Raw genomic sequence first — 22,207 nt, forward strand, 5'->3', positions numbered from 1 at the left:
ATAGGGTGGGGGGGGGAGGGAGGGAGAAGCTGGGAGTCAGGGGAGTAACCCCTGTGACCACCCCCCACATGACCCCACCCCTAGCCAGCAGGGCCAGCTCCAGGCACCAGCTTCTCAAGCAGGTGCTTGGGGCGGCCGCTCCTGAGAGGGGTGGTACGTCCAGGTATTCGGCGGCAATTCGGCGGACGGTCCCTCACTCCACCTGGGAGTGAAGGACCTCCCGCCGAATTGCTGCTGCAGATCGTGATCGCGGCTTTTTTTTTTTGTTTTGTTTTGGCTGCCTGGGGCGGCCAAAACCCTGGAGCCGGCCCTGCTAGCCAGGGATCCCCACACTCTCCCCATCCCATCCCTTCCTACCTTATCTGGGGAGGGCCACGGGAGGATGTCTCTGGCCTGGCTGGAGTTGCTCCGGAAGGCTGGGCAGTGTGGCCGCAGCCTGCTCTGGTGGGGCTGCAGCTGTTTCAGAGGCTGGGGGGAGAGCAGCGTGGCCAGAAGCGGAGAGACTCTGGCCCCGCCTCTTCCCTTCTGGCTCTGCTAGCTATGCTGCCTCTCCTTGCTCCTTCTGTTGGGAGGAGGGGCCACCTCTCCCTCTCTATACCCGTTCATAAGCCAACCCCCTTCTCTGGTGCTTCCCTTTTTTACTAAAAAAAATTGGCTTATGAACGAGTATATATGGTATGTCACCAATATGAATTGGTGTTCCCTACTTCTCATGCCCTTATGGTTTGAGTCTGAATTGTGGTTACACAATTTTGATGGTCCAGTTAACTCAGTTTATCAACACGGAAGCATCTTTACTTCAGTTCTGAATGGAAAAGACATCATAAGGCTGCATCAGAACTAGATGCCTACATAAAGGGGCAAAACAATGTCACCAGGACAATGTTCATGGGATTTCTTTTTCACGTGTTACTAATTAGATAATTAGATCTTTGGAATCTAAGATATGATCTAGAAATTACAATAGATACAACATTTAGAATCAAGGATTCTTGTTTCTTATTTCATCTGCCATTTAAAACATGATGTACCTGTACATTCAACATTTAGATCTAAGAAATGCCTTCAAGATTTATTGTCAGTCCTTTCTGAGATAGACAATTACAAAACATTTTAAATGCATTTCTAGTGCCTACCTGATCCATCACTGGAAACTGAACTTGCATTAATTCCAGAAAGACCAAACAAAGGACATTCTCGGTCAGTGTTTACATGACCCCACTTGTGGCATTTAATACACCTCACATTCCGCACCTGACGAATAAACAGCATAGACATAATTGAGTTAACAATAGAATTTCATGTTTTCTAGTAATTTGCTATGTTCTTAAGTCTAAGGAGGTGGTTTAACTTACTGAATAGGATACAATTAATGTGAATGTCATGTAGTTAGACAAACATTTGAAATACACCTAAGACTCTCACAAAGGTAAATGTAACTTGCCTGGATACCAAATGGCTGATCTCTGATGTTCATGTCATCCTTAGCATATCTGTTACATGCAAAAAGAAACAGATTAAAGTTTTAAGATTAATACAATCAAATAACCAGAAAAGTTTTTCAAACTATCATATACAAAACATCTCATTGTTAGATGTATAGGATTCATATCTATTCCAAAATCAAAGTATCTCAAACAATACACACAAGTGCAAGGAATTTCAAACAACTTAAAAGTGTACTTAAGTGTTCAGTACTAAAACAGGTGTTTTCAAATATGCACCCCAGAACAAAACCAAAAGAAAAATAGCTGATTGAGGAGTTTGTGTGTTCTAGTTTTAAAAGCTTGATTAACCAGCCATGAGGCCATGACAGAATAAGAGAAACCACCTGCCTGAAAAGTAACAGAAGGAAAGAAAGCACAACAAAATGGAAACTAGCTCCAAAAAGAATGGATTTTATCCAGATAAATAAATAGTTCTTACTTTTCTCGTGGGGCTACTTTCTGCCATTCAAATTTGTACTCAGTTTCTCCCTCTTGCTGTAAAACATAAAATACAAGAATGTTGAAAATCTCATATCAAGTTTGAAAGTTATATTAAGTAATTGTAAAGAAAGTGTTAAAAATTGATGTGCTGGATTACCTCTTTGGTTTCTTCTTTGAAGTACAGAAAAGCATGAAAAAAAAATAAGACAAGACATTAATCACAGACATAGCCTGTTGTGGATATCTACATTGGAGGCAGAACATTTTAATGATTTATAATATTGTAATATTGCCTTGAAACATAGATATAATATTTCCTCCCCTCAGACTTTTCAAATTAACACAACAAAGGAGCAGGAGGACATAGCTGAAGTTATATAGCATTTTTGCAACTTGGTGTTGAGCTCTGCATTCATTAGTAAATACAAGTGAAGTTCAGAGTAACAAAACAACCTAATGTGCCAATATCTAGGGTCTTGAGCCTCCTAACACTTATGCAACAAGCTTAACTTCACTACTGTGAGTAGTCTCATAGATTTCCACAGGGCTACTTATGCTAGTGAAGTCATACATGTGCTTAAATGCTTACAGGATTGGGGCCTACGTTTTCAATTCTTGAGAAAATACTTAAAATAAGATTTCATAGTGAAACATTATTACACAACATGAAATTAATGTTCATCATACAAAGATTTTAAGTCCTGTGATACATTACAGTGAGTTAGATATGAAAGTAATATAGGCACAGATCCTTTAAGACTTAAACTTTAAGTAAGAGACTCTCAACCTTTCCCGACTACTGTACACCTTTCAGGAGTCTGATTTGTCTTGCGTTCCCCCAAGTATCTCAAGTTTCACCTCACTTAAAAACTACTTGCCTACAAAAATCAGACAAAAATACAAAAGTGTCATAGAATACTATGACTGAAAAATTGCTTACTTTCATTTTTACCATATAATTATAAAATAAATCAAATTGAATATAAATATTGTACTTACATTTCAGTGTACAGTATATAGAGCATCTGTATGACATTTTAGTTTGTATTGACTTTGCTAGTGCGTTTTATGTAGCCTGTTGTGAATCTTGGCAAAATCTAGATCAGTTGATGTACCCCCTGGAAAACCTCTGCGTACCCCCAGGGCTATGTATACCCCTGGTTGAGAACCACTGCTTTAATTAATTATCTGCAAATGCTATAACATTAAGGATTTCTTAGGTTTTTCTAAATACCGTCACTATTCCTGGATAACTATTCTGCATCTCTCTACAAGGGTGCTTTCTTAATGATACAGTAGAACCTCACTAATTCTCACTTAGCTAACCACAAATCTGATTATTCTTACATAAACTCTACCAGCCTCACTCGACTTTGTAGCAATTGAACAATAGTGCTGTAGTAGGCTCTCATATTACTGGTTATCATTACTTTTACAAATATACTCACCTATATTTATACTAGATTATGAAATAAAATAAATAATTAAACCTAAACTGTACTTGTCAAGATAAATGAACAAATTTTGTGACAAAGGACTATTTTTACTTGCTAATTTATAAAATGTGGTAATTCACAATCTGTTTCATCAGTAAGCTTCTACTGTACTTCCTAGCAGGGGCACAGGTTGCTGACATGAAGAGGAATTGAATCAATCAGTTTTCTCATTAGAAACCATCGGAAATCAGTTTCATTGTTAGTGTAAGGCAAGTTCTAGTTATATTAATGTCTTTGGTTAAAAGTACCATAAAAGCCAACTAGAAATGTAGTCATTAAAACAAAAACACAAAACAAAAACATTAATTCAGGTACTATGCCTGTCCCTTAGTCCTTTGCTAATTTTTGTGGTTTTACAATAATTGTAACTTAAAAAAAAAAAAAAAAAAAAAGTCTCTCACTCCAGGGGAAACTGGAACACAGGGAAAACCTATTGACTATACCGGGGAGAGAGACAATCCAACTATACACAAAATGCTGTCAGACACACAAAGTAAACTAACACAAAAACTAGAGGAAAACAATATTTCCTATATTTCAGAGATAGTCATTTTAAGAGTTACTTGTAACAATAGTAAAATTAAAAGATTACATTTGTGTCTAAGATTGTTTAAATTGACAAGTCTTTTTAAAAACCTGGTTTAAGAGCTTTTAAGTTAAATTATAGAACTTACTTCACAACAAAGAAGCTGTCTCATTTCCAAAGGTTTCTAATGTGGATTCAGATTCTCTCTGGTCATACTGACAAGATGTGGGCTATTTGATTATTCTGATTAAATATTATATGCTTTTTAGCGATGTGCTCTCTTGTAATTAGAAGAAAATCTTAGTATGTTACATTAGACTTGTTAAAGTACTTTAATGAGTCTAATGTAACATGCTAAGATTTTATACAATAGTATTTATTCATACTACTGTGGAAACAATAGTATGTGATCATGTCATAAAAGATTGCATATCTTATAATGCAAGTGCACAAAGGTTGCTTGGGCAACATTAAGTATGTCATTTCTTAACTTTTGAGCACTTGACTTTACAACCTTAAGGTTAACAGTTTTTTGTGCAAGCACACAACATATTTAGATCAAATTTCCCACAAGATGTTAAGAAATCAGAAGTACCTTTCTTTGCTCCTGGTGGGGCCTCGTACATAAAATTAAGACCATTCTTCACACGCTCATCACCCATAAGCAATCTAAATTAAAAGAAGAGCTTAGGACATATCACAGGAAATACACAAATTTATGTTATTTACTAAAAGAGTTATTTTAAAATAGACATGAAAAGCACACAAGGGAACTGTGACAATAATTCACAATTTCCCATTTGTTAGTGTTAATATTACAGATTAAATATTAAAAGAATATAAAGATTGGTCAATGGCTTTGCAGGAACTGCTACATAACACAATACATGAATCTTTCAGAAGACACCTGTCTCACTTCTGTGCTAGCAGCATTATGAAAAACAGACTTAGGCTGGAAAATTTTGCTTTTATTAATACTGTGGAAGTTCTCACCTATTATCATAAGATTCCTGTTCTTTAAGGTATTGTTGCATTAGTTCTTCTTGTTTCTTCTTATCATATGATATTTTCTGTTCTGCCATCCATACCTATTTAAAATACACACTAGTTAAAAATTAATCTTAAATGTTCATTACATATAAGTAAAATCCTATAATAGCACAGATGCACATAAAACAATATAGTCTCACAGTCTACTTATATTAACTAGGGCTGTCAAGCAATTAAAAAAATTAATCGCAATTAATCACACTGTTGAACAATAATAGAATACTATTTATTTAAATATTTTTGGATGTTTTCTACATTTTCAAATATATTGATTTCAATTACAACACTGAATACAAAGGGCTTGTCTATACTTATGCGCTGGTTCGGCGGCAGGCAATCGAACTTCTGGGTTCGATTTATCGCGTCTTGTCTGGACGCGATAAATCGAACCCAGAAGTGCTCCCCGTCGACTCTGGTAATCCTGTTCGGCGCGAGGAGTACACGGAGTCGACGGGGGAGCCTGCCTGCGTCGACTTCAGCTACGTTATTCACGTAGCTGAAGTTGCGTACCTTAGTTTGAATTGGGGGATTAGTGTAGACCAGGCCAAAGTGAACAGTGTTCACTTTATTTTTTATTACAAATATTTGCACTGTAAAAAACAAAAGAAATAGTATTTTTCAATTCACCTACTACAAGTGCTATAGTGCAGTCTCTTTATCATGAAAGTTGAACATACAAATGTAGAATTATGTACAATAAAAACCTGCATTCAAAAATAAAGCAATGTAAAACTTTAGAGCCTACAAGTCCTTGTTCAACCAATCGCTCAGACAAACAAGATTGTTTATATTTGCAGAAGATAATGCTGCCTGCTTCTTATTTACAATGTCACTTGAAAGTGAGCACAGATATTTGCATGGCACTGATGTAGCCAGCGTCACAAGATATTTACGTGCCAGATGCGCTAAAGATTCATAAGTCCTTTGATGCTTCAATCACTATTCCAGAGAACATGCGTCCATGCTGATGATGGGCTCTGCTCAATAACAACCCAAAGCAGTGCAGAGAGACGCATGCTCATTTTCATCATCTGAGTTTAGATGCCACCAACAGAAGGTTGATTTTCTTTTTGGTGGTTTGGGTTCTGTAGTTTCCGTATCAGAGTGTTGCTCTTTTAACACTTCTGAAAGCATGCTCCACGCCTCGTCCCTCTCAGATTTTGGAAGACACTTCAGATTCTTAAACCTTGGGTCGAGTGCTGTAGCTATCTTTAGAAATTTCACATTGGTATCATATTTGCATTTTGTCAAATTTGCAATGAAAGTGTTCTTAAAACGAACAACATGTGCTTGGTCATCATTCGAGACTGCTGTAACATGAACTATATGGCAGCATGCAGGTAAAACAGAGCAGGAGACATACAGTTCTCCCCCAAGGAGTTCAGTCACTAATGTAATTAATGCATTATTTTTTTAACTAGCGTCATCAGCATGGAAGCACGTCCTCTGGAACGATGGCCAAAGCATGAAGAGGCATATGAATCTTTAGCACATCTGGCACGTAAATATCTTGCAATGCCAGCTACAACTGTGCCATGCAAATGCCTGTTCTCACTTTCAGGTGTCATTGTAATTAAGAAGTGGGCAGCATTATCTCCTGTAAATGTCAACAAACTTGTTTGTCCGAGTGAATGGTTGAACAAAAGTAGGACTGAGTGTACTTGTAGGCTCTAAGGTTTTACATTGTTTTGTTTGAGTGCAGTTATGTAACAAAAAACTCCTAAATTTGTAAGTTGCACTTTCATGATGAAGAGATTGCACTACAGTACTTGTATGAGGTAAATTGAAAAATACTATTTCTTTTGTTTATCATTTTTACAGTGCAAATATTTGTAATAAAAATAATATGAAGTGAACACTGTACACTTTGTATTCTGTGTTGTAATTGATATATTTAAAAACGAAGAAAAAACATCCAAAATATTTAATAAATTTCAATTGGTATTCTATTGTTAAACAGTGTGATTAATCGCGATTAATTTTTTGAGTTAATAGTGTGAGTTAACTGTGATTAATCGACAGCCCTAATGTTAACATGATTAGAATTGTGATTTGCTGCTTATGATCAAATAACATCTACAAATTCTTCATATAAACAAAATAGAATAAAAGGATGCCTGTACAAAATTATATCCTACAAAATAATGTCCAGCTATGTCTGTATGTGCAGCAAACAATCATTTCACTGCAAACTGATGTAGATAAATGAGGTATCATTCCGAGGTCATTTTTCTACTGATGTGCACATCATCAAAAATAACTAAAATCAAAAGTTGGACTGTAATAAGATAAGACTTAAGGCGTTTTAACCCACAGAAATGAAGCAAATAAGATTAAATAAACTGTATAAGAGGATAATAAGATGAAGCAATACTACCATCATCCAACTTTAGGTTATTTTACTCTATAGAGATGCCACAGAAATTATAAAAAATGAATTGTCAAATTATAGCTTTCTTATCTCACGTGTGGCAGGAGGAGGAAGGTCACCTGGATTGGGATGGGCTGCTGGAAATAAGCATCTCAGCAGGATAGGAAAAACAGTCAGTCCAGAGCTGGCTGCAGTGCTACATCAGCTCTGTGCAGGGGCACTGCTATGCCCTCCCACTTTTTACCAGCCACAAGTGCGAGCGATGGGGGGAGATGTCGGAGAGGGGTGGCTTGAGGGGGTAAGGCTTCAGGGAAAGGGGGCAAAGCAAGGGGGCGGGGCCATGGTTCAGATGCCCGTGGCCCTGTCAATTTTAGGGACCTTCCGTCACCCCTGGCTCTGTGGATCAAGACTGCAGCCTAAATGTGGGTTTCTGAACAGCAGAATAAATAACACCCATCCTGGATAAGGATAATCGCATGATAATCACCTAGCAGCACTTTGATCCTTTACAAATTATTAAGTTATTTAATAACAAAAACTGCACATATGCATTTACATGTACAGATATGCACAATGGTGAGCTCAAAGCAGTTACTAAATATACCAGTCATTGCCTGAGCTCATGTTACACTTTCAATGGACACTACTGGGAAAACACTTCAACGATACGGTAATGAGGGCAGTATAAAAACCTATATAGCAGGGGTAGGCAACCTGCGGCACATGAGCTGATTTTCAGTGGCACTCACACTGCCCAGGTCCTGGCCACCGGTCCGGGGGGCTCTGCATTTTAATTTAAAAGCTTCTGACTCCATACCGACAAGGCGCACCTCTGCACTGCCGCCCGGTGTCCTCTTGACCATGGTGCTGCTGGGCGGTTGCCCGGGTGACCCACCCCTAAGGCCAGCCCTCTTTATAGGTTACTATTATCTAATATTTTACTGTGCCCAAAGTGTGGTTTGCATCTCACAATACACACCGAAACCCATTTCTGCCAATTAATTCACAGTGATGGTCCCTAAATCCAGCAATTGGATCTGCATGGAGTTGCATTCAAATACCTGGCTCCAGCTGCAAAATGTTTACAATTTAATTTCAGAACGGATGAAAAGCAAAACAAAGCAGTGGACAGGTATGTGGTGGAATGGCAGAGGTGACATCAGTAAGATTACATGGTTACTTAGGGCAAATGCAAGGAAGGTTTAATAAAACTTCCCCCGAGTCATGCAGCATCCCCTGACTAGTCCCCAAACTCTCCTGAATGCTGTCTCACCACTCTCTAAAAGTTATAGCATGTATGACAGCTAGTTTTAGACATTTTGTTTTCTAGAACAAAGTTGTTGCACTCAAACTGTCAAACCCAAAGTTGCTTCAGGTCAATAACCAGCATGATATGGCCAAACCCCATCAAAATTAGGACTCCTTTTGGAGGAAAAAAAAATATATGGTCCAAATTTACCAGAGAGGTTACCAAGGGGGTGGGAGGGAACGTACTGGGGGTCAGTGGCTCTGGCCAGGGTGGTATTGGGGGGTTATACTGGGGGTCAGTGGCTCCAGCAGGGACAGTATCGGGGGGCTGTACCGGGGATCAGTGGCTCCAGCCGGGACAGTATCGGGGGTTTGTACCGGTGGTCAGTGTCTCCGGCTGGGGCCGTACCGGGGTGGGGAGGTGGGTGTACCGGGCGTCAGTGTCTCCGGCCAGGGCCGTACTGGGGTGGGGAGGTGGGTGTACCGGGCATCAGTGGCTGTGGCCAAGGCGCTACCGGGAATCAGTGTCTCCGGCCGGGCCGTACCGGGGTGGGGGGTGGCTGTACTGGGCGGAGGGAGGTGACTGTGGCCGGGGCGGTACCGGGGGTCAGTGTCTCCAATCGGGGCGGTACCGGGGTGGAGGGTGGCTGTACCGGGGGGGAGGGGATTGTGGCCGGGGCAGTATCGGGGGGCGGTACCGGGAGTCAGTGTCTCCGGCCGGGGCGGTACCGGGGTGGAGGGTGGCTGTGACCGGGGCGGTATCGGGGGTCAGTGTCTCCGGCCGGGGCGGTACCGGGGTGGAGGGTGGCTATGACCGGGGCGGTATCGGGGGCTGTACCGGGGCTCCGGCCCCGCTCGCTCACCTTTTTGATGTTGGATTTGGAGGCGGGGTGAAAGTCTTTCTTGCACATGAAGTTGGCGAAGGATTTCCCCATGGCGGCGGCGGCGGCGGCGACGCTGGGGCCGGGTCAGGCCGCTCGCTCGAGTCGCTCTGCTGCGCCAGGCCGGGCCCAAGCTTCCGGGGCAGGGGGCGGGGCTTCCTGCAGGGGGCGGGGCGGGCGGCGGGACACCTGCCCCCACACGGAGTCAGGCGGCGGGCCGCGTGCGCCAGGTGAGACCTGCGCGGGGCCCGCCCGGGCCTGACAGCCCGTAGCCCCGCCCCGCGGGGTCCCCCCTCCCGCCGCTGACAGTTCCTGGTCCCTACAGGATCCCTGATTCCCCCTCCCCCCCCCCGCCCGCTGGGCGCGCCTGGCCCCCGCGGGATCCCGTACCCCGCCCCCTCTTGAGGGGAACAGCGAGACGAGCTCGGGCTGCAATAACGGCGCCGCTGCCGTAGCGGGTTGGGGCTGCTGCCCGTCCGGGGGCAGGGAACGCGGCCTCGAGTCCCGGCTACCGCAAGGCACTGCTCCGTTTGCCATTTGGCACGTCAGCTCTTACCCAGAGGGTGGTTTCTAAGTCTGTGGTTCGGGGACCTATGCCAGAAAAAAGTAATCGTGCAGCTACCGGTGCGCTAGCCTGCAGTCCTCGGTCAAATGCCTTCCTTGCACTCGGCTCCTATGCATGGGAAGCACCCCCGCCTCTGAATTTTAACTTCATTCTTGTACCCGATTATTTATTTCAAGGATGGCTTCGAGAACCACTGAACCTTGCTCCTGTGACACATTTGTGGCGCTGCCTCCAGCAACAGTTGGCAGCCGGGTTGTTTTTGGAAAAAATTCAGATAGACCCTCTGATGAAGTGCAAGAGATAGTCTATTTCCCTGCTGCTTCTCATAAGGCAGGAGACAAGCTTGAGGTAAGAGCAAAGTGTTCGTGAACAGAAACTAAGGGTGCTTGTCCACCATATAATACAAATAGTAAAGAATTAAACATTAGTTTAAATAAAACTCCTAGGTTTGGCCAAGCACAAGATGTAAAATGGTATAAGTTTCGTATTACTGTGTAATAGCACAGCCGGACCGTAACCCTCCATCAAAAATACCCCCTGACTTAGTGCAGTGAGAGTCAGCTCAGTGCACCCCCTCAGATTCTGCTTTTGAGGATTTTCTTTTATTTGACGCACTCTAAACCCACTTTTTGTGGGTCCCATTCTAAGTCATGCTTGGCCTTTTGTGATGAAGATTTCTGTTAGTAGCATGTTAGTTTATTTATAGATACCCAACATCTCCTACAGCAGAAAATCTAGACCCTGATCTAGCTGCAGCATAGAAGTTAGTTTGCGGGCCTTTTGAAATATGTAGCTAACTACCTCCCTAGCCCTGTTTAACAACCAATGACCTTGATTGGAGAACTATTTTAAAATATCAGAGGGGTAGCCTTGTTAGTCTGAATCTGTAAAAAGCAACAGAGGGTCCTGTGGCACCTTTAAGACTAACAGAAGTATTGGGAGCATAAGCTTTCATGGGTACGAACCTCGCTTCTTCAATGCAAAAAGAACACGTGTACTTGTGGCACCTTAGGGCTGGTCCCCACTTAGTCCGGACTTCGGACTAAGGTACGCAAATTCAGCTACGTTAATAACGTAGCTGAATTCGAAGTACCTTAGTCCGAACTTACCGCAGTCCAGACGCGGCCGGAAGTCTCCCCCCATCGACGCCGCGTACTCCTCTCGGCGAGCTGGAGTACCGGCGCCGACTGTGAGCACTTCCGGGATCGATCCGGGGTCGATTTATCGCGTCTTAACCAGACGCGATAAATCGATCCCAGAACATCGATGGCGTGCCGCCGGACCAGCCGGTAAGTGAAGACTAGGCCTTAGAGACTAACAAATTTATTAGAGCATAAGCTTTCGTGGACTACAGCCCACTTCTTCGGATGCATATAGAATGGAACATATATTGAGGAGATCTATATACACACATACAGAGAGCATAGACAGGTGGGAGTTGTCTTACCAACTCTGAGAGGCCAATTAATTAAGAGAAAAAAACCTTTTGAAGTGATAATCAAGCTAGCCCAGTACAGACAGTTAAGAAGTGTGAGAATACTTACAAGGGGAGATAGATTCAATGTTTGTAATGGCTCAGCCATTGCACTTCAATGCAAGTTCTTACCCACGAAAGCTTGTGCTCCCAATACTTCTGTTAGTCTTAAAGGTGCCACAGGACCCTCTGTTATTTTAAAATAGATAGAGTTTGGGGATCCAAAGTATGTGCGGGTATCCCTCTAATCATTTGGATAGGAAACCAGATATTATTTTGTCTTCCGATGCAAATTAGGAATGGAGAACCCTTAAAGAGAGCTTGTTCCTATTAATTATACTACGTCACTTACATAGTATATACATGTATTTCTATTGAATTTGGGTTTTTTTAATGATAGTTTACTATTGTATGGCTTTGTGGGATAAGGAGAAGAGGGGGAATTTTAAGTAAGATATGATTTTGTTGGTTGTTGTTGGAAGCTCCTCTCACAAAGGAAACCTAGCTGAATGAAAACTTTCAGGCCCTGCATTCATTAAGTAGCTTTTTGATTACATTTCTCATGCCATGGTTTATGTTGCAGTGCACTTATATAGAAATTGAGCAAGCAGCAAAAACATACGCGGTTGTTTTGAGTCGTCCATCTTGGATATGGGGTGCTGAAATGGGAGCCAATGAACATGGAGTTTGCATTGGGAATGAAGCAGTGTGGGGACGAGAAGAAGTCTGTGATAATGAAGCACTTCTAGGCATGGACCTCCTCAGGTTGGTACATACTCTAATTGTATTTAGATAGATATACTATGTTGAATTTGGTTTTAAGTTATAACCCAGATACATGTTTTTATATAGATACGAACATATCTCTGAAGGCAAGGACTCTGCTGTTCTGCTCTTGGTTAAATTATGAACACTTCTAGGAAGAAAGGCCTGCTCCAACTTCTGTTAAAGTCATTGTGAATCTTAGAGGTGGCTGAGAATTAACATGGACTGTGCAAATGAAGAACAGGAGTACTTGTGGCACCTTAGAGACTAACAAATTTATTAGAGCATCTATCATATATATCTCTATTCTCAATATATGTTCCACTCTATATGCATCCGAAGAAGTGGGCTCTAGCCCACGAAAGCTTATGCTCTAATAAATTTGTTAGTCTCTAAGGTGCCACAAGTACTCCTGTTCTTTTTGCGGATACAGACTAACACGGCTGCTACTCTGAAACTTGTCATTGTGCAAATGAAGATATTAGAAATTGTTCTATCAGTACTACTAGAATGTTTTTAAAGATATAATTATGAATTGAAATTCTCACAGCACACAATTGCAGTTGGAGGGATTGGGGTTATGCCATGTAATGTTCTTCCCCAAATTTTTTTCTGTCACAGTTTTGGTCACAGATCCCCAAATAAAACAAATGTACAAAAACAAAAAAAGGCCAGCTTCTTTTTTTGCCAATTTCCAGTTGGCCAGAAACAAGCAATTAAGAACAAAACAAGTCTTACTATGGTAGAAGTCTCTGCCAATAGTTTAACCCTTTTTTCTTAGTTCAAAGCAGGCAGTTAATTCCCACCTGGGAATGGGGGGTGAATGAGGACACGTCCTAGGAACCTTCTTCCTCCCTCACACACTTCCATTTTATTGCATCCTCCCCCATGGAGGAGGCACAGCCAATCAGATATACAGTCCAGCAGCTTAACAAGGAACTCAGGTAGGTTCCTCCTTTCTTCCCAGTGAAGGGGTCTGATCCCTTTCTGGTTTAGACAGGGACAGGGTATCTACACCCCACCACAGTATTCACTGTTCAGATTCAACTTGAATATTCATGTTCAAGAATTCTTTTAAAACAAGATAAGTACATAAGGTAACATCTTAATTTTGGTTTAGGCTTGGACTCGAAAGAGCAGATTCAGCTGAAAATGCCCTCACTGTCATGGTTGACTTGCTAGAAAAATATGGACAAGGAGGAAACTGTATGGAGAGTCACATGGCATTTACCTACCATAACAGTTTTCTGATAGCTGATAGAAAGGAGGCGTGGGTACTGGAGACTTCAGGAAAATACTGGGCAGCAGAGAAAATAGAAGGTATGAGTAACTTTCTTCATTAGGGTTTTAAATATTCCCACTGCAATAGCATTAGTAATTCCCCACTTTTCATATACCAATTGCTTCATTAGGATGTGGGAGATCCAGCTAGCTTCTGGGTACGTGTGTGCCACGTTGCTTTCATGTCACTACAGAAATGGGTGTTTAGAAGGGACTTAATTGTAGGCAGAATAGGGGCTTACAGATGAGCTCAGGGAGGTTGTACCATATATAGGGGGCCACAGAGGTGAATGGGAAAGCAAACATCGATCGAGGAGAGAACATGGGCAATGTAAAGCATGACAAGAGAATGGCAGAATTATGTAGAGCTTTAAGGGTGGTGACAAGATGTTTAAAAACTGATGTGATAATAGATTTGGAGCCATAGGAAGGATTCAAAGAGGAGTGAGCAGATCAAATTGATGGGCAGAGAAGATGATTGTTTGGGAGGCCGGTATAGTAGTTGAGCTGGTATATAACGAGAACCTGAACAAAACACTTGGCTGTGGGAATGGAAATAAAAGTGAATATCAGAGCTGCAGTGGATGAAGCAGCAGCAGCAGAATTTGGATATGGCCTGGATGTGTGTGATGGGGGGAGAGAGAGAGAAGCCAAAAATATCCCCATGACTGCAGGGGAACTCAGCAGGTTACATGAGAACTTCAAAAAAGCTGTAAAATATAAAATACGTTTCAGTAAGCTAAATATAAACAAATAAAATACTGGATAAATCACTGCATAAAAGATACTAAATGATCTCTTTCCCCACTTTACAAACAGAGGGTGTGCGGAATATCTCCAACCAGCTCTCTATCACAACCAAGATTGATCGGGAACATCCCACAATGAGAGATTACGCTAAGAGCAAAGGCTGGTGGGATGGTGAAAAAGAATTTGATTTTGCTGCTGTATATTCCTACGTAAATACTGCCAGAATGACAACTTCAAGGGGCAGATACTGTGAAGGCTATAAGCTACTGAATAAACACAAAGGTACCCATTATTATTTGACTATAGCAAATCACATAAAGTATTTAGTATGCTGTGTGCATTTAATTCAAGCGATTAAAATGTCTGCTATGGTAGTAAGTACATACACTGGATTAATTCAATAATAATTCAATTGAAGACAATATTAGAGTGATTGGATTTTTAAGGGCTTTTCACTATTTTTAAGTTTTCTAATATTTTTTGCATCTTTCTGAATTGGGTGGAGAGAAATCATAAACAAATTTTATATATTAGACATTTAATACTGCAGCCATACCTATAGGCCAGGGCTGGGCAAACATTTTGGCCCGACAGTCACATCTGGGTATGGAAATTGTATGGCGGGCCATGAATGCTCACGAAATTGGTGTTGGGGTGCAGGAGAGGGCGAGGGCTCTAGCTGGGGGTGCAGGCTCTGGGGTGGGGCTAGAAATGAGGCGTTCAGGGTGTGGAAAGGGGTTCCAGGCTCAGGCAGGTGGGTTATTTTCCATCCACCTACTTGCCAGAAAAAAAAAGACGACTTCCAAAAATTCACTGCCACCCATACAAGCTTGGGAAAGCTTTGGGGCAGGCCTCTATTAGTACAGTGCCTAACTGAACCCACCTCTGAACACTATTTTCATATGAAAATGAAGTCATTCTGCCTAATCTCACCTTTTTTTTTTGTTGGACTTGAAGATACTCATATTAAAAACATAGATTTAAAAAATGTTACTGTTAAAATTATATAGTCTAGTAAAACACCCTGTCTGAAAGCAGGATAAAGGAATTTACAGCACTATCAGAGGAAATTCTTAATTACCAACTTATGAACATGACTTTTTTCACATTTATGCAGAGAGAAACTACTACTTCTCTTCCAAATGCTTGTGTGTGGCAGCTTTTAACTGTGTTACATATACCTCAAAATAGCATCCGTATTCACTGTTGCATTTGAAATGATTAATCTAAACGGAAATCAAATTGCATCCCTGGGTGCTTTTTGTTTTTTTGAGCTGTCACCCCAGCTTTAGCACTTATTCACTGCATGCTAGGGAATTACCTATAGATATCTTACTCTGGTGATCATGTAAATCTTGCATCCATTTTGGGAATTGCAGGTTTTGAATACTTAATACCTGTATTATAGCAGTGTTAAGGTTCTATCAGCATTTTCACCTAAATCCCCATTTTCCGGCATTCACCTCAACCATTTTTAAATCACCCTAGGTATTCAAATTATCAGCCTGATATAGTTTCATTTCCTTTAGATTTTTTTTTAAATCCATGCCTTAAAAGTGATTTAATTTAGAGCAGCAACAAAGGCATAGTTATCATACTCTACCCTTCCAAGCTTCTTCTCCCAATAGCTTAAAAAAAAAAAGTCTTCCAGTCTACTGATCTTTGGTGTGTGGAGAAACTTTTAAAATAGCTATGATATTTATATTTGTAAAGTAGCTACTGAGAGACTATATGAGGAACCCAGGAGAATCAAAAACCTGATCTAGACAAGAGAAATTTAATACATAGTGCCTGCTGGACAAGCTGCTGACCTGCACTCAATCTTGCTTTGCAATGACTGACCTTGACCAAATATGAAAACTGCCTCCTCTCTTTAGTGTCCTTCATTTGCCTGTCTGGTTTACTGTGATGAATTCCTCTTGCTGGCTTCCTCCTCGTGCCCATACACTGGAGAAGAGTGCACATGGTTAATTAACCATGTGCAATTCTTGAAGCGCAGCATGGGTTGCAATTTGCATCATTTACAGGGAACCTTGGACAAGTCAACTGAAGTTTTCTCATGGAGCAGCAGTCCTTTCTTAGTTCAACTAGAAATGGCAAGGCCATTTAAACTAGAAATCCTAATCCACTGAGAGATGGTATGAGGGAAACATTGCATGTGTAGGAGGTTTCAAGTTGCCAATATCCCTTTAAAATGGAAAAACCAATGAATAGATTAGCTGTTTCTCTCTTTTATATAAGCACTTATTCACCTGTTATACCAGATTTGGAGAAAACATGTCTGTAGATGCCCTTGTTAAAATATTGTCAGTACATCACTAGGCATTCACATAAACCACTACAGTATATAAAAAACAGAGGCAGCATTTGAACGCTAACTACTTTAAAATAATTTACTATTAGAATTTTCACAAGAACAGCCAATACCAATGAAGGGGTTCCGTTCACCCCATCTCAGAAAGAAAATTATTTTCACAAGGATGCTGAACTCAAGTTTGCCTTATTTAGTTTGGTGCTTGCTGATCAGTATTACATAGCCCTTCACAAGTGGCTACGTTAGTGTGGTTCCATTCCATTCAAGATATAAAACTGATTGTTCTCAAGTGCGTCATTTCAGCGGGTCATCTTGAAATATAAATTACCTGGGAAGTAAAATAGTAATAGTCTAATCTCTTCGAGGTGCATTTTCAAAGCAGTGCATAGGAAATCCACATAAAGTTATTAGTTTTACATTTTCAAAGCAGTCTAGTGGGATTTGTACAGAGATAATACCAGTAAGCAATACTGTGATTTGTCTGCTTAACTCCCACATAGCATTTAGGAAGTTTAGTCTTTAATCTTGAACTATGAATTTTCATCTGAAAAGTTATTTTTTCTGAACTATTTGCTAGGCTTATTATTTATCATACACTTTGGAAGTCCAAAATACATTTGTTATAGCACTTGAGTCATAAATGCAATATCTCATTGTCATTTCCTTATCAGAAAAGATAAAAATAAAACAGTAATCTTATTTGCTATTTTAAACATGTGGCTTATTTCAGTATGTATATGGGCTGAAGGATCGATTGCTTTTATCACAGAGCTAAAGTGTCTCTTTCATGTTTTTAACTACTGTGTAAGAAGCTAGTTTGATATCCCTTGTTTTGCACCTGTTGGCCTTTTTGCCAACATAGCATATTAACATGAACATTATCTTTGAAAAATGTGAGGAGTAAAGCAAACAGTTCTAGAGTAGCTGGTATTTAGTTGCTAATAGTCTTGTCTGTAAATTCATTATTTTGTATTTTAAACAGGCAATATAACTTCTGAAACAATGATGGAAATTCTTCGGGATAAAGAGAGTGGCATTAATATGGAAGGAGGATTTATGACAACTGGAAGTATGGTCTCCATCCTACCTCAGGAGCCTAATCTCCCTTGTATTCATTTCTTTACGGGAACTCCAGACCCTGACAGGTGATGCAATAACTAATTAAAATGAAAAGTTAGCAAATGTTTTCTAAGTTATAAGATGGTGTCATTTACTTGCTTATTAGTTTCATTTTATTATTATTTTAAAACAAGTCCTGAAATGTAGTGAGCGCCAAATGCATAAGTCATAATTTAGGGGTTCATTACCCCTTTACGTACATACATAACATTGATGTAAATGTGGGGAGACTTCATACACATTTTATCTGAGTAATTACAACAAGGCTACGAGTTATTTGATGCCTTTCTCCAGTGGGAGTAGAGGGGATAAATGAAAGGAAAATACAAGGAGGCATTGACTTCTGCTTGGTACCTTTAATAAAACTATATCAATAAAGGATCTGTGTTCTGTTTCCTCTCTCTAGGTCTGTTTTTAAGCCTTTTATTTTTGTGCCAAATATTACTCAGTTACTAAAAACCAGCTCACCAACATTTGGTCATGATGATCCAGTGAAGAAGCAGCCACGGTTTCTGACTAAGCCAGATCGAAGACATGAACTCTATAAGCAACATGAAAGTGCTGCTGTGGTTATGGAAACCTTCAAGGTACGTTCGATTTCAGTGCAAGGTGGTGATTTGGGTAATTCACTCCACTCATGGTTTGCAGATGTGATACTATTTAATGCTCCAGTTTGTTGGACGGTAAAGAATATTCATGTAGTGCACCAGTGTACAATCTATTCAGCCTCTAGTATGTACACATTTCAGAAATGCCCAGGAGCCACCATCAATCCTTCAACTATTTCCCTAGGCTCAGGCATGGCCAGTCAAACGTCTGTCCTGCTCAGCCTAGGGTTCCCAAAGCCTGGAATGGAGCAGACCAGACTACACTTTCCATCTCCTGTAATTGCACCAGCCAGACTGTGGGGGTACTATTCAACAGCCCCAGCACGGAAGGAATGGCCCCTGGTCAGAGCACTCCCAGCAATCACAATTGCTGCTCTTGGGTCTAAAGGGAGCGGTTGGGGTGCCTGTTACCACTTCCTTGTAGCGACAGGATTGATTCGAACACTTCAGTTTTAAAGTCACAGGCTTTTCTTCGTAAGTCTCCCTTGAATGCCCCACATTGGACACCACTGAATAAGTGCATCAATGTGCTCAGCACCGGTTTGAGTTAATATCATAATAGCTTGCGATGGTACTGCCTGAGCTCCAGATTGCATGTTGAATGATGAGGATTTTAATTTAAATCAGCTAGTGGTACCATGGACTTGCTGTAATAAATATTAATGTATTCTTCATAAATTGCTCTGACCAATGGTGTATGTAGGCCAATATGAGGATGACCAGTTACAAAAAGGCTGAGGTTTGGAGTCTGCTTAGACTCACCAGAAGGATTTCAGTATAAAGCCCTGTAACCACTAGGGCCAGGTCTAAAGTACGCTGGGGGTTGGTGCACTCTTTGGAGCAGTGTATATGGGAGCAGCAGCGGGTAGATGGGTGGGAAGGGGGCTTTAAAATGGGAGCTGCCTAGCAGGCACATGCTAAGCGGCTGCAGCAATGTTGGCAGATTCTGGGAGAAGCTGTAGCTAGGTACCACAGTGGACATGGAGGGTGAAGGGGGAGTGGAGAGGAGCTGCAGGGAGCCCAGTTTTGTGTAAATACAGGGTTAGGAAGCACCACGTTCCTCTGACCACGGCTCTGCTTCTAATACCCCACTCAAACTGAAAGCAGGGTAAGTGGGAGGGAGAACATGATTTTAGGGGTTCTAGGTGGTCGATGAGTTAGTCCAGTCCCCTCTGCGGGAAGACACTGCAGGTGTTGCTACCTTAGCTAATTCAGACTAAAATGATGAAAGGGGAGTAGGGATGAATATTATGGGATGTTTGACTCTGAGGGAGATGGGGACCTCTGGTTTTCACCAAGTATTATTGGAAAATAGATGCTAAATATAGAAATCCTGGAGTATTTATTACCAAGAGTAGTGTGATTGGCTTCTCTCGGGCTGGGCCCTCCCTATCACTCCTGCCAGCTCCTTTGTTCTAACTGCCAAGGATGTGGCATCAAGCCAATCATTTTTCTGGATTTCCTGACTCTTCTGTTTCCTACGCCTAAGTCCAGTTGTCTTCCTTTCCTTTTCATACCATCTTTAGTCAGGCTCCAATTGTAGCTCCTGGTGACACTGTCCCACTAATACATCCTCAGAAGAAACTTGAAGCAGCGGAGCAGTAAGCACACCAGCCCCAGATGAGGATTTCAGAGCATGCTTACTGCATTAGTACAGCGTACAGCTCTGCCACACTGTGACTGTGTTTACATTAGGAGTAGCGAGAGCCCTAATTTCCATCAGCACAAATAAGCTGATGACAGCAATGGGCAAGACTGTCGCCTAGACAGGGCTCAGGCTTTGATCACTGTTTTGTTTAAGGCTGCTAAGGGCAGGTCAAGACTATATGATATGAAACAAGCTCCATTTCCTTTTTGGTACCACCTTAGAGAATTACAGGCCCCCGTTTTCCTCATCAGCAGAATTGCCTGTTGTGGAGCAGGGAGGCTAGTTGCTGACTTCTAAAAGGTCACTGTTTTTGTTGAAGTATTTAAACTTTCAGTCCAAAAATGGATGCCATCCAAAGACAGGGCTATTCAGAATCTAAACATACCCCCATTTCTAAAAAGGCACTTCTGCACAATGAAGTTTTGCTGGTGAAAGCACTGAAGCTTTTATTTTTACCATTCCAGCCCTTCACACTAAAGATTTGCAAGTTGTAGGTAGATGGGACAAATACTGTATGAGGGACAGAGCACCTGAGCAAGAACACTATGTAACCTACACAAACTGGACAGCATTATTCCCACTACCATCACAAATTGTTGTTATAGGCAAAGGTACAAGAGCCTAAGTAGGAAGATGATTGACTATAGCAAGACTGTTTTAAACTGTACAGTGTGGTTAGAGTTTCATTGGGAAATGTATTTTTTTGTTTTTGTAGGAAAAGGGTAAAGAGATGCTGGAACAGATTCGGAAGCTGGAGAAAGAGAAAATTAGCAAGATGGAATCAATCCTGCAAAAGGGATGTCTTGATGTTAACCAAGCTGTTAACCTTTTTTCACAGTGTGTGGAAGAGGAAATCAACACATATTGCCTAAGTGTATAAATCACATGTAGTGGAATTTGGTCTTGGTCATCTTCATCCCTTGTAGTTGTATGGCTCTAGGGATCAAATCTTACTTTCCAAAAGTAATTTTTCATTGATTAGGCATTTAGCATCTTATACATGGGCTTTTGATAATGATCAAACAAGAAAGGTTTTCAAAGGTAGGGAATAGTTTTACCTTTAAGTGACACTTGGCTGTAGATAAAGAATTTGACAACTAGGTGAAATTCTAGTTAGAACCAACTTGAATAACAACTAAATATTAAAAGGCCTAGTAGGTATTGAAATGCTTGGTTATTTTACGATTAAGATTTTCATTCGCTGCATCTTTGATCTGAACAACTCACTCTGTGAATATGCATGTAGATTTTATACTCAAGAAATGTTACTCAAGTTGATCATCACAGCATAATTTCACTGTCTGAATTAAAATGGACAAGTGAGGACTCTTCAAAATGGAGAAGCCACTATTATGCATCATCTTTGAGATTATTTTATTCCTGTAAAACAAATGTCGCAGCACCAATACTTATTTTAACTCTCTGCTAATAATCCTCCACTTGTACTATTGCCATACTAAGAAAAATATTTTACTTGTCAGGAATAAGTTTTCATGACAGTTGTACACTAGGATAGACTATAGCTCAATCTAGTATTACTCTAATAGGATACATGTACTTTACACTTGCATTGCCACTTCCACAATTATGGATGACAAATTAACTTTCAAATTAACACACTGAGTATGAGTATGCCTAAAGTAATCTGCCATTTTAAAACCAAATTACAGCTTCAACTTTACAATAACTAAGTTGTACTGAAATGTGTTAAAATGGCTTAGACTTTCAAGTTGCTTTAAGGTAATGAGTGTTTGGTATCTTAGCAATACAAAATGTCCTGCCAGTTACCACAAAACATTTAAGCTTTGACATCCTTATACATTTGTTAACCTTTATTTAGAAAGAAGTGTTTTGGTTTTATGTACTACTCTATGATTACTTTGAAATGAATTCTGCCAGTGCACTTTTCAAGACAGCACTGGATTGTTTTTCATAACAATCTTTTTATTGAATCATTGCCTGTTTAAAACACACAAGAACAATGAATAATAGGTCTGAGTATTTAAAGATCTGAAGTGTGCATACTCATACAGCATGACAGTTTTAAAGAGAGACTCTTTAAACTTTTCTTCTTTAGATGAACACCTTGTTATTCGTAACTTGTCTTGCCAAAGCTGCTAATTTATTAAAGATTTATTTCAACAAAGCTAAATCCTTGACCCTGTATTAAAGTCATTGTAACA

The 22,207-nt window shown here is 40.7% G+C and overlaps 2 protein-coding genes across 3 annotated transcripts in view; one reads left to right on the plus strand and one right to left on the minus strand.

The window, feature by feature from the left end:
- CIR1 (corepressor interacting with RBPJ, CIR1) overlaps nucleotides 1–9,644 on the minus strand; it is a 35,535-nt gene extending 25,891 nt beyond the window's left edge. Inside the window, exons 1-7 of one of the 2 annotated variants that reach the window (XM_034785990.1) lie at nucleotides 9,483–9,644; nucleotides 4,944–5,038; nucleotides 4,546–4,619; nucleotides 2,086–2,096; nucleotides 1,927–1,982; nucleotides 1,445–1,493; nucleotides 1,137–1,254 (exon numbers count right to left, since the gene is read on the minus strand). In XM_034785990.1, the coding sequence (XP_034641881.1) occupies nucleotides 1,137–1,254; nucleotides 1,445–1,493; nucleotides 1,927–1,982; nucleotides 2,086–2,096; nucleotides 4,546–4,619; nucleotides 4,944–5,038; nucleotides 9,483–9,554 (475 nt within the window). In that variant the 5' untranslated portion in view covers nucleotides 9,555–9,644. Of the gene's footprint in view, nucleotides 1–1,136; nucleotides 1,255–1,444; nucleotides 1,494–1,926; nucleotides 1,983–2,085; nucleotides 2,100–4,545; nucleotides 4,620–4,943; nucleotides 5,039–9,482 lie in introns of both variants that reach the window. The other variant, XM_034785989.1, reaches the window with a different exon arrangement.
- A 21-nt stretch (nucleotides 9,645–9,665) lies between these two features.
- SCRN3 (secernin 3) lies at nucleotides 9,666–22,176 on the plus strand. The gene is made up of 8 exons (XM_034785991.1): nucleotides 9,666–9,730; nucleotides 10,242–10,413; nucleotides 12,123–12,304; nucleotides 13,425–13,624; nucleotides 14,405–14,617; nucleotides 17,632–17,794; nucleotides 18,175–18,355; nucleotides 20,740–22,176. The coding sequence occupies exons 2-8, from the start codon at nucleotides 10,243–10,245 to the stop codon at nucleotides 20,902–20,904; spliced, it is 1,275 nt and encodes a 424-aa protein (XP_034641882.1). The 5' UTR covers nucleotides 9,666–9,730; nucleotide 10,242; the 3' UTR covers nucleotides 20,905–22,176.
- Nucleotides 22,177–22,207: the final 31 nt, after the last annotated feature.

The sequence above is a fragment of the Trachemys scripta genome, chromosome 11 (genome assembly GCF_013100865.1).
Source record: "Trachemys scripta elegans isolate TJP31775 chromosome 11, CAS_Tse_1.0, whole genome shotgun sequence".
In the NCBI taxonomy this organism is placed as follows: domain Eukaryota; kingdom Metazoa; phylum Chordata; order Testudines; family Emydidae; genus Trachemys; species Trachemys scripta.

What these genes read in the sequence shown, in the direction of transcription:
- SCRN3 (XM_034785991.1), top strand. Translation starts at nt 10,243, where the DNA reads ATGGCTTCGAGAACCACTGAACCTTGCTCCTGTGACACATTTGTGGCG. An exon ending in GGAACTCCAGACCCTGACAG is followed by an intron (nt 17,795 to 18,174) that starts GTGATGCAATAA and finishes TCCTCTCTCTAG; the next exon opens with GTCTGTTTTTAAGCCTTTTA. An exon ending in TGGTTATGGAAACCTTCAAG is followed by an intron (nt 18,356 to 20,739) that starts GTACGTTCGATT and finishes TTGTTTTTGTAG; the next exon opens with GAAAAGGGTAAAGAGATGCT.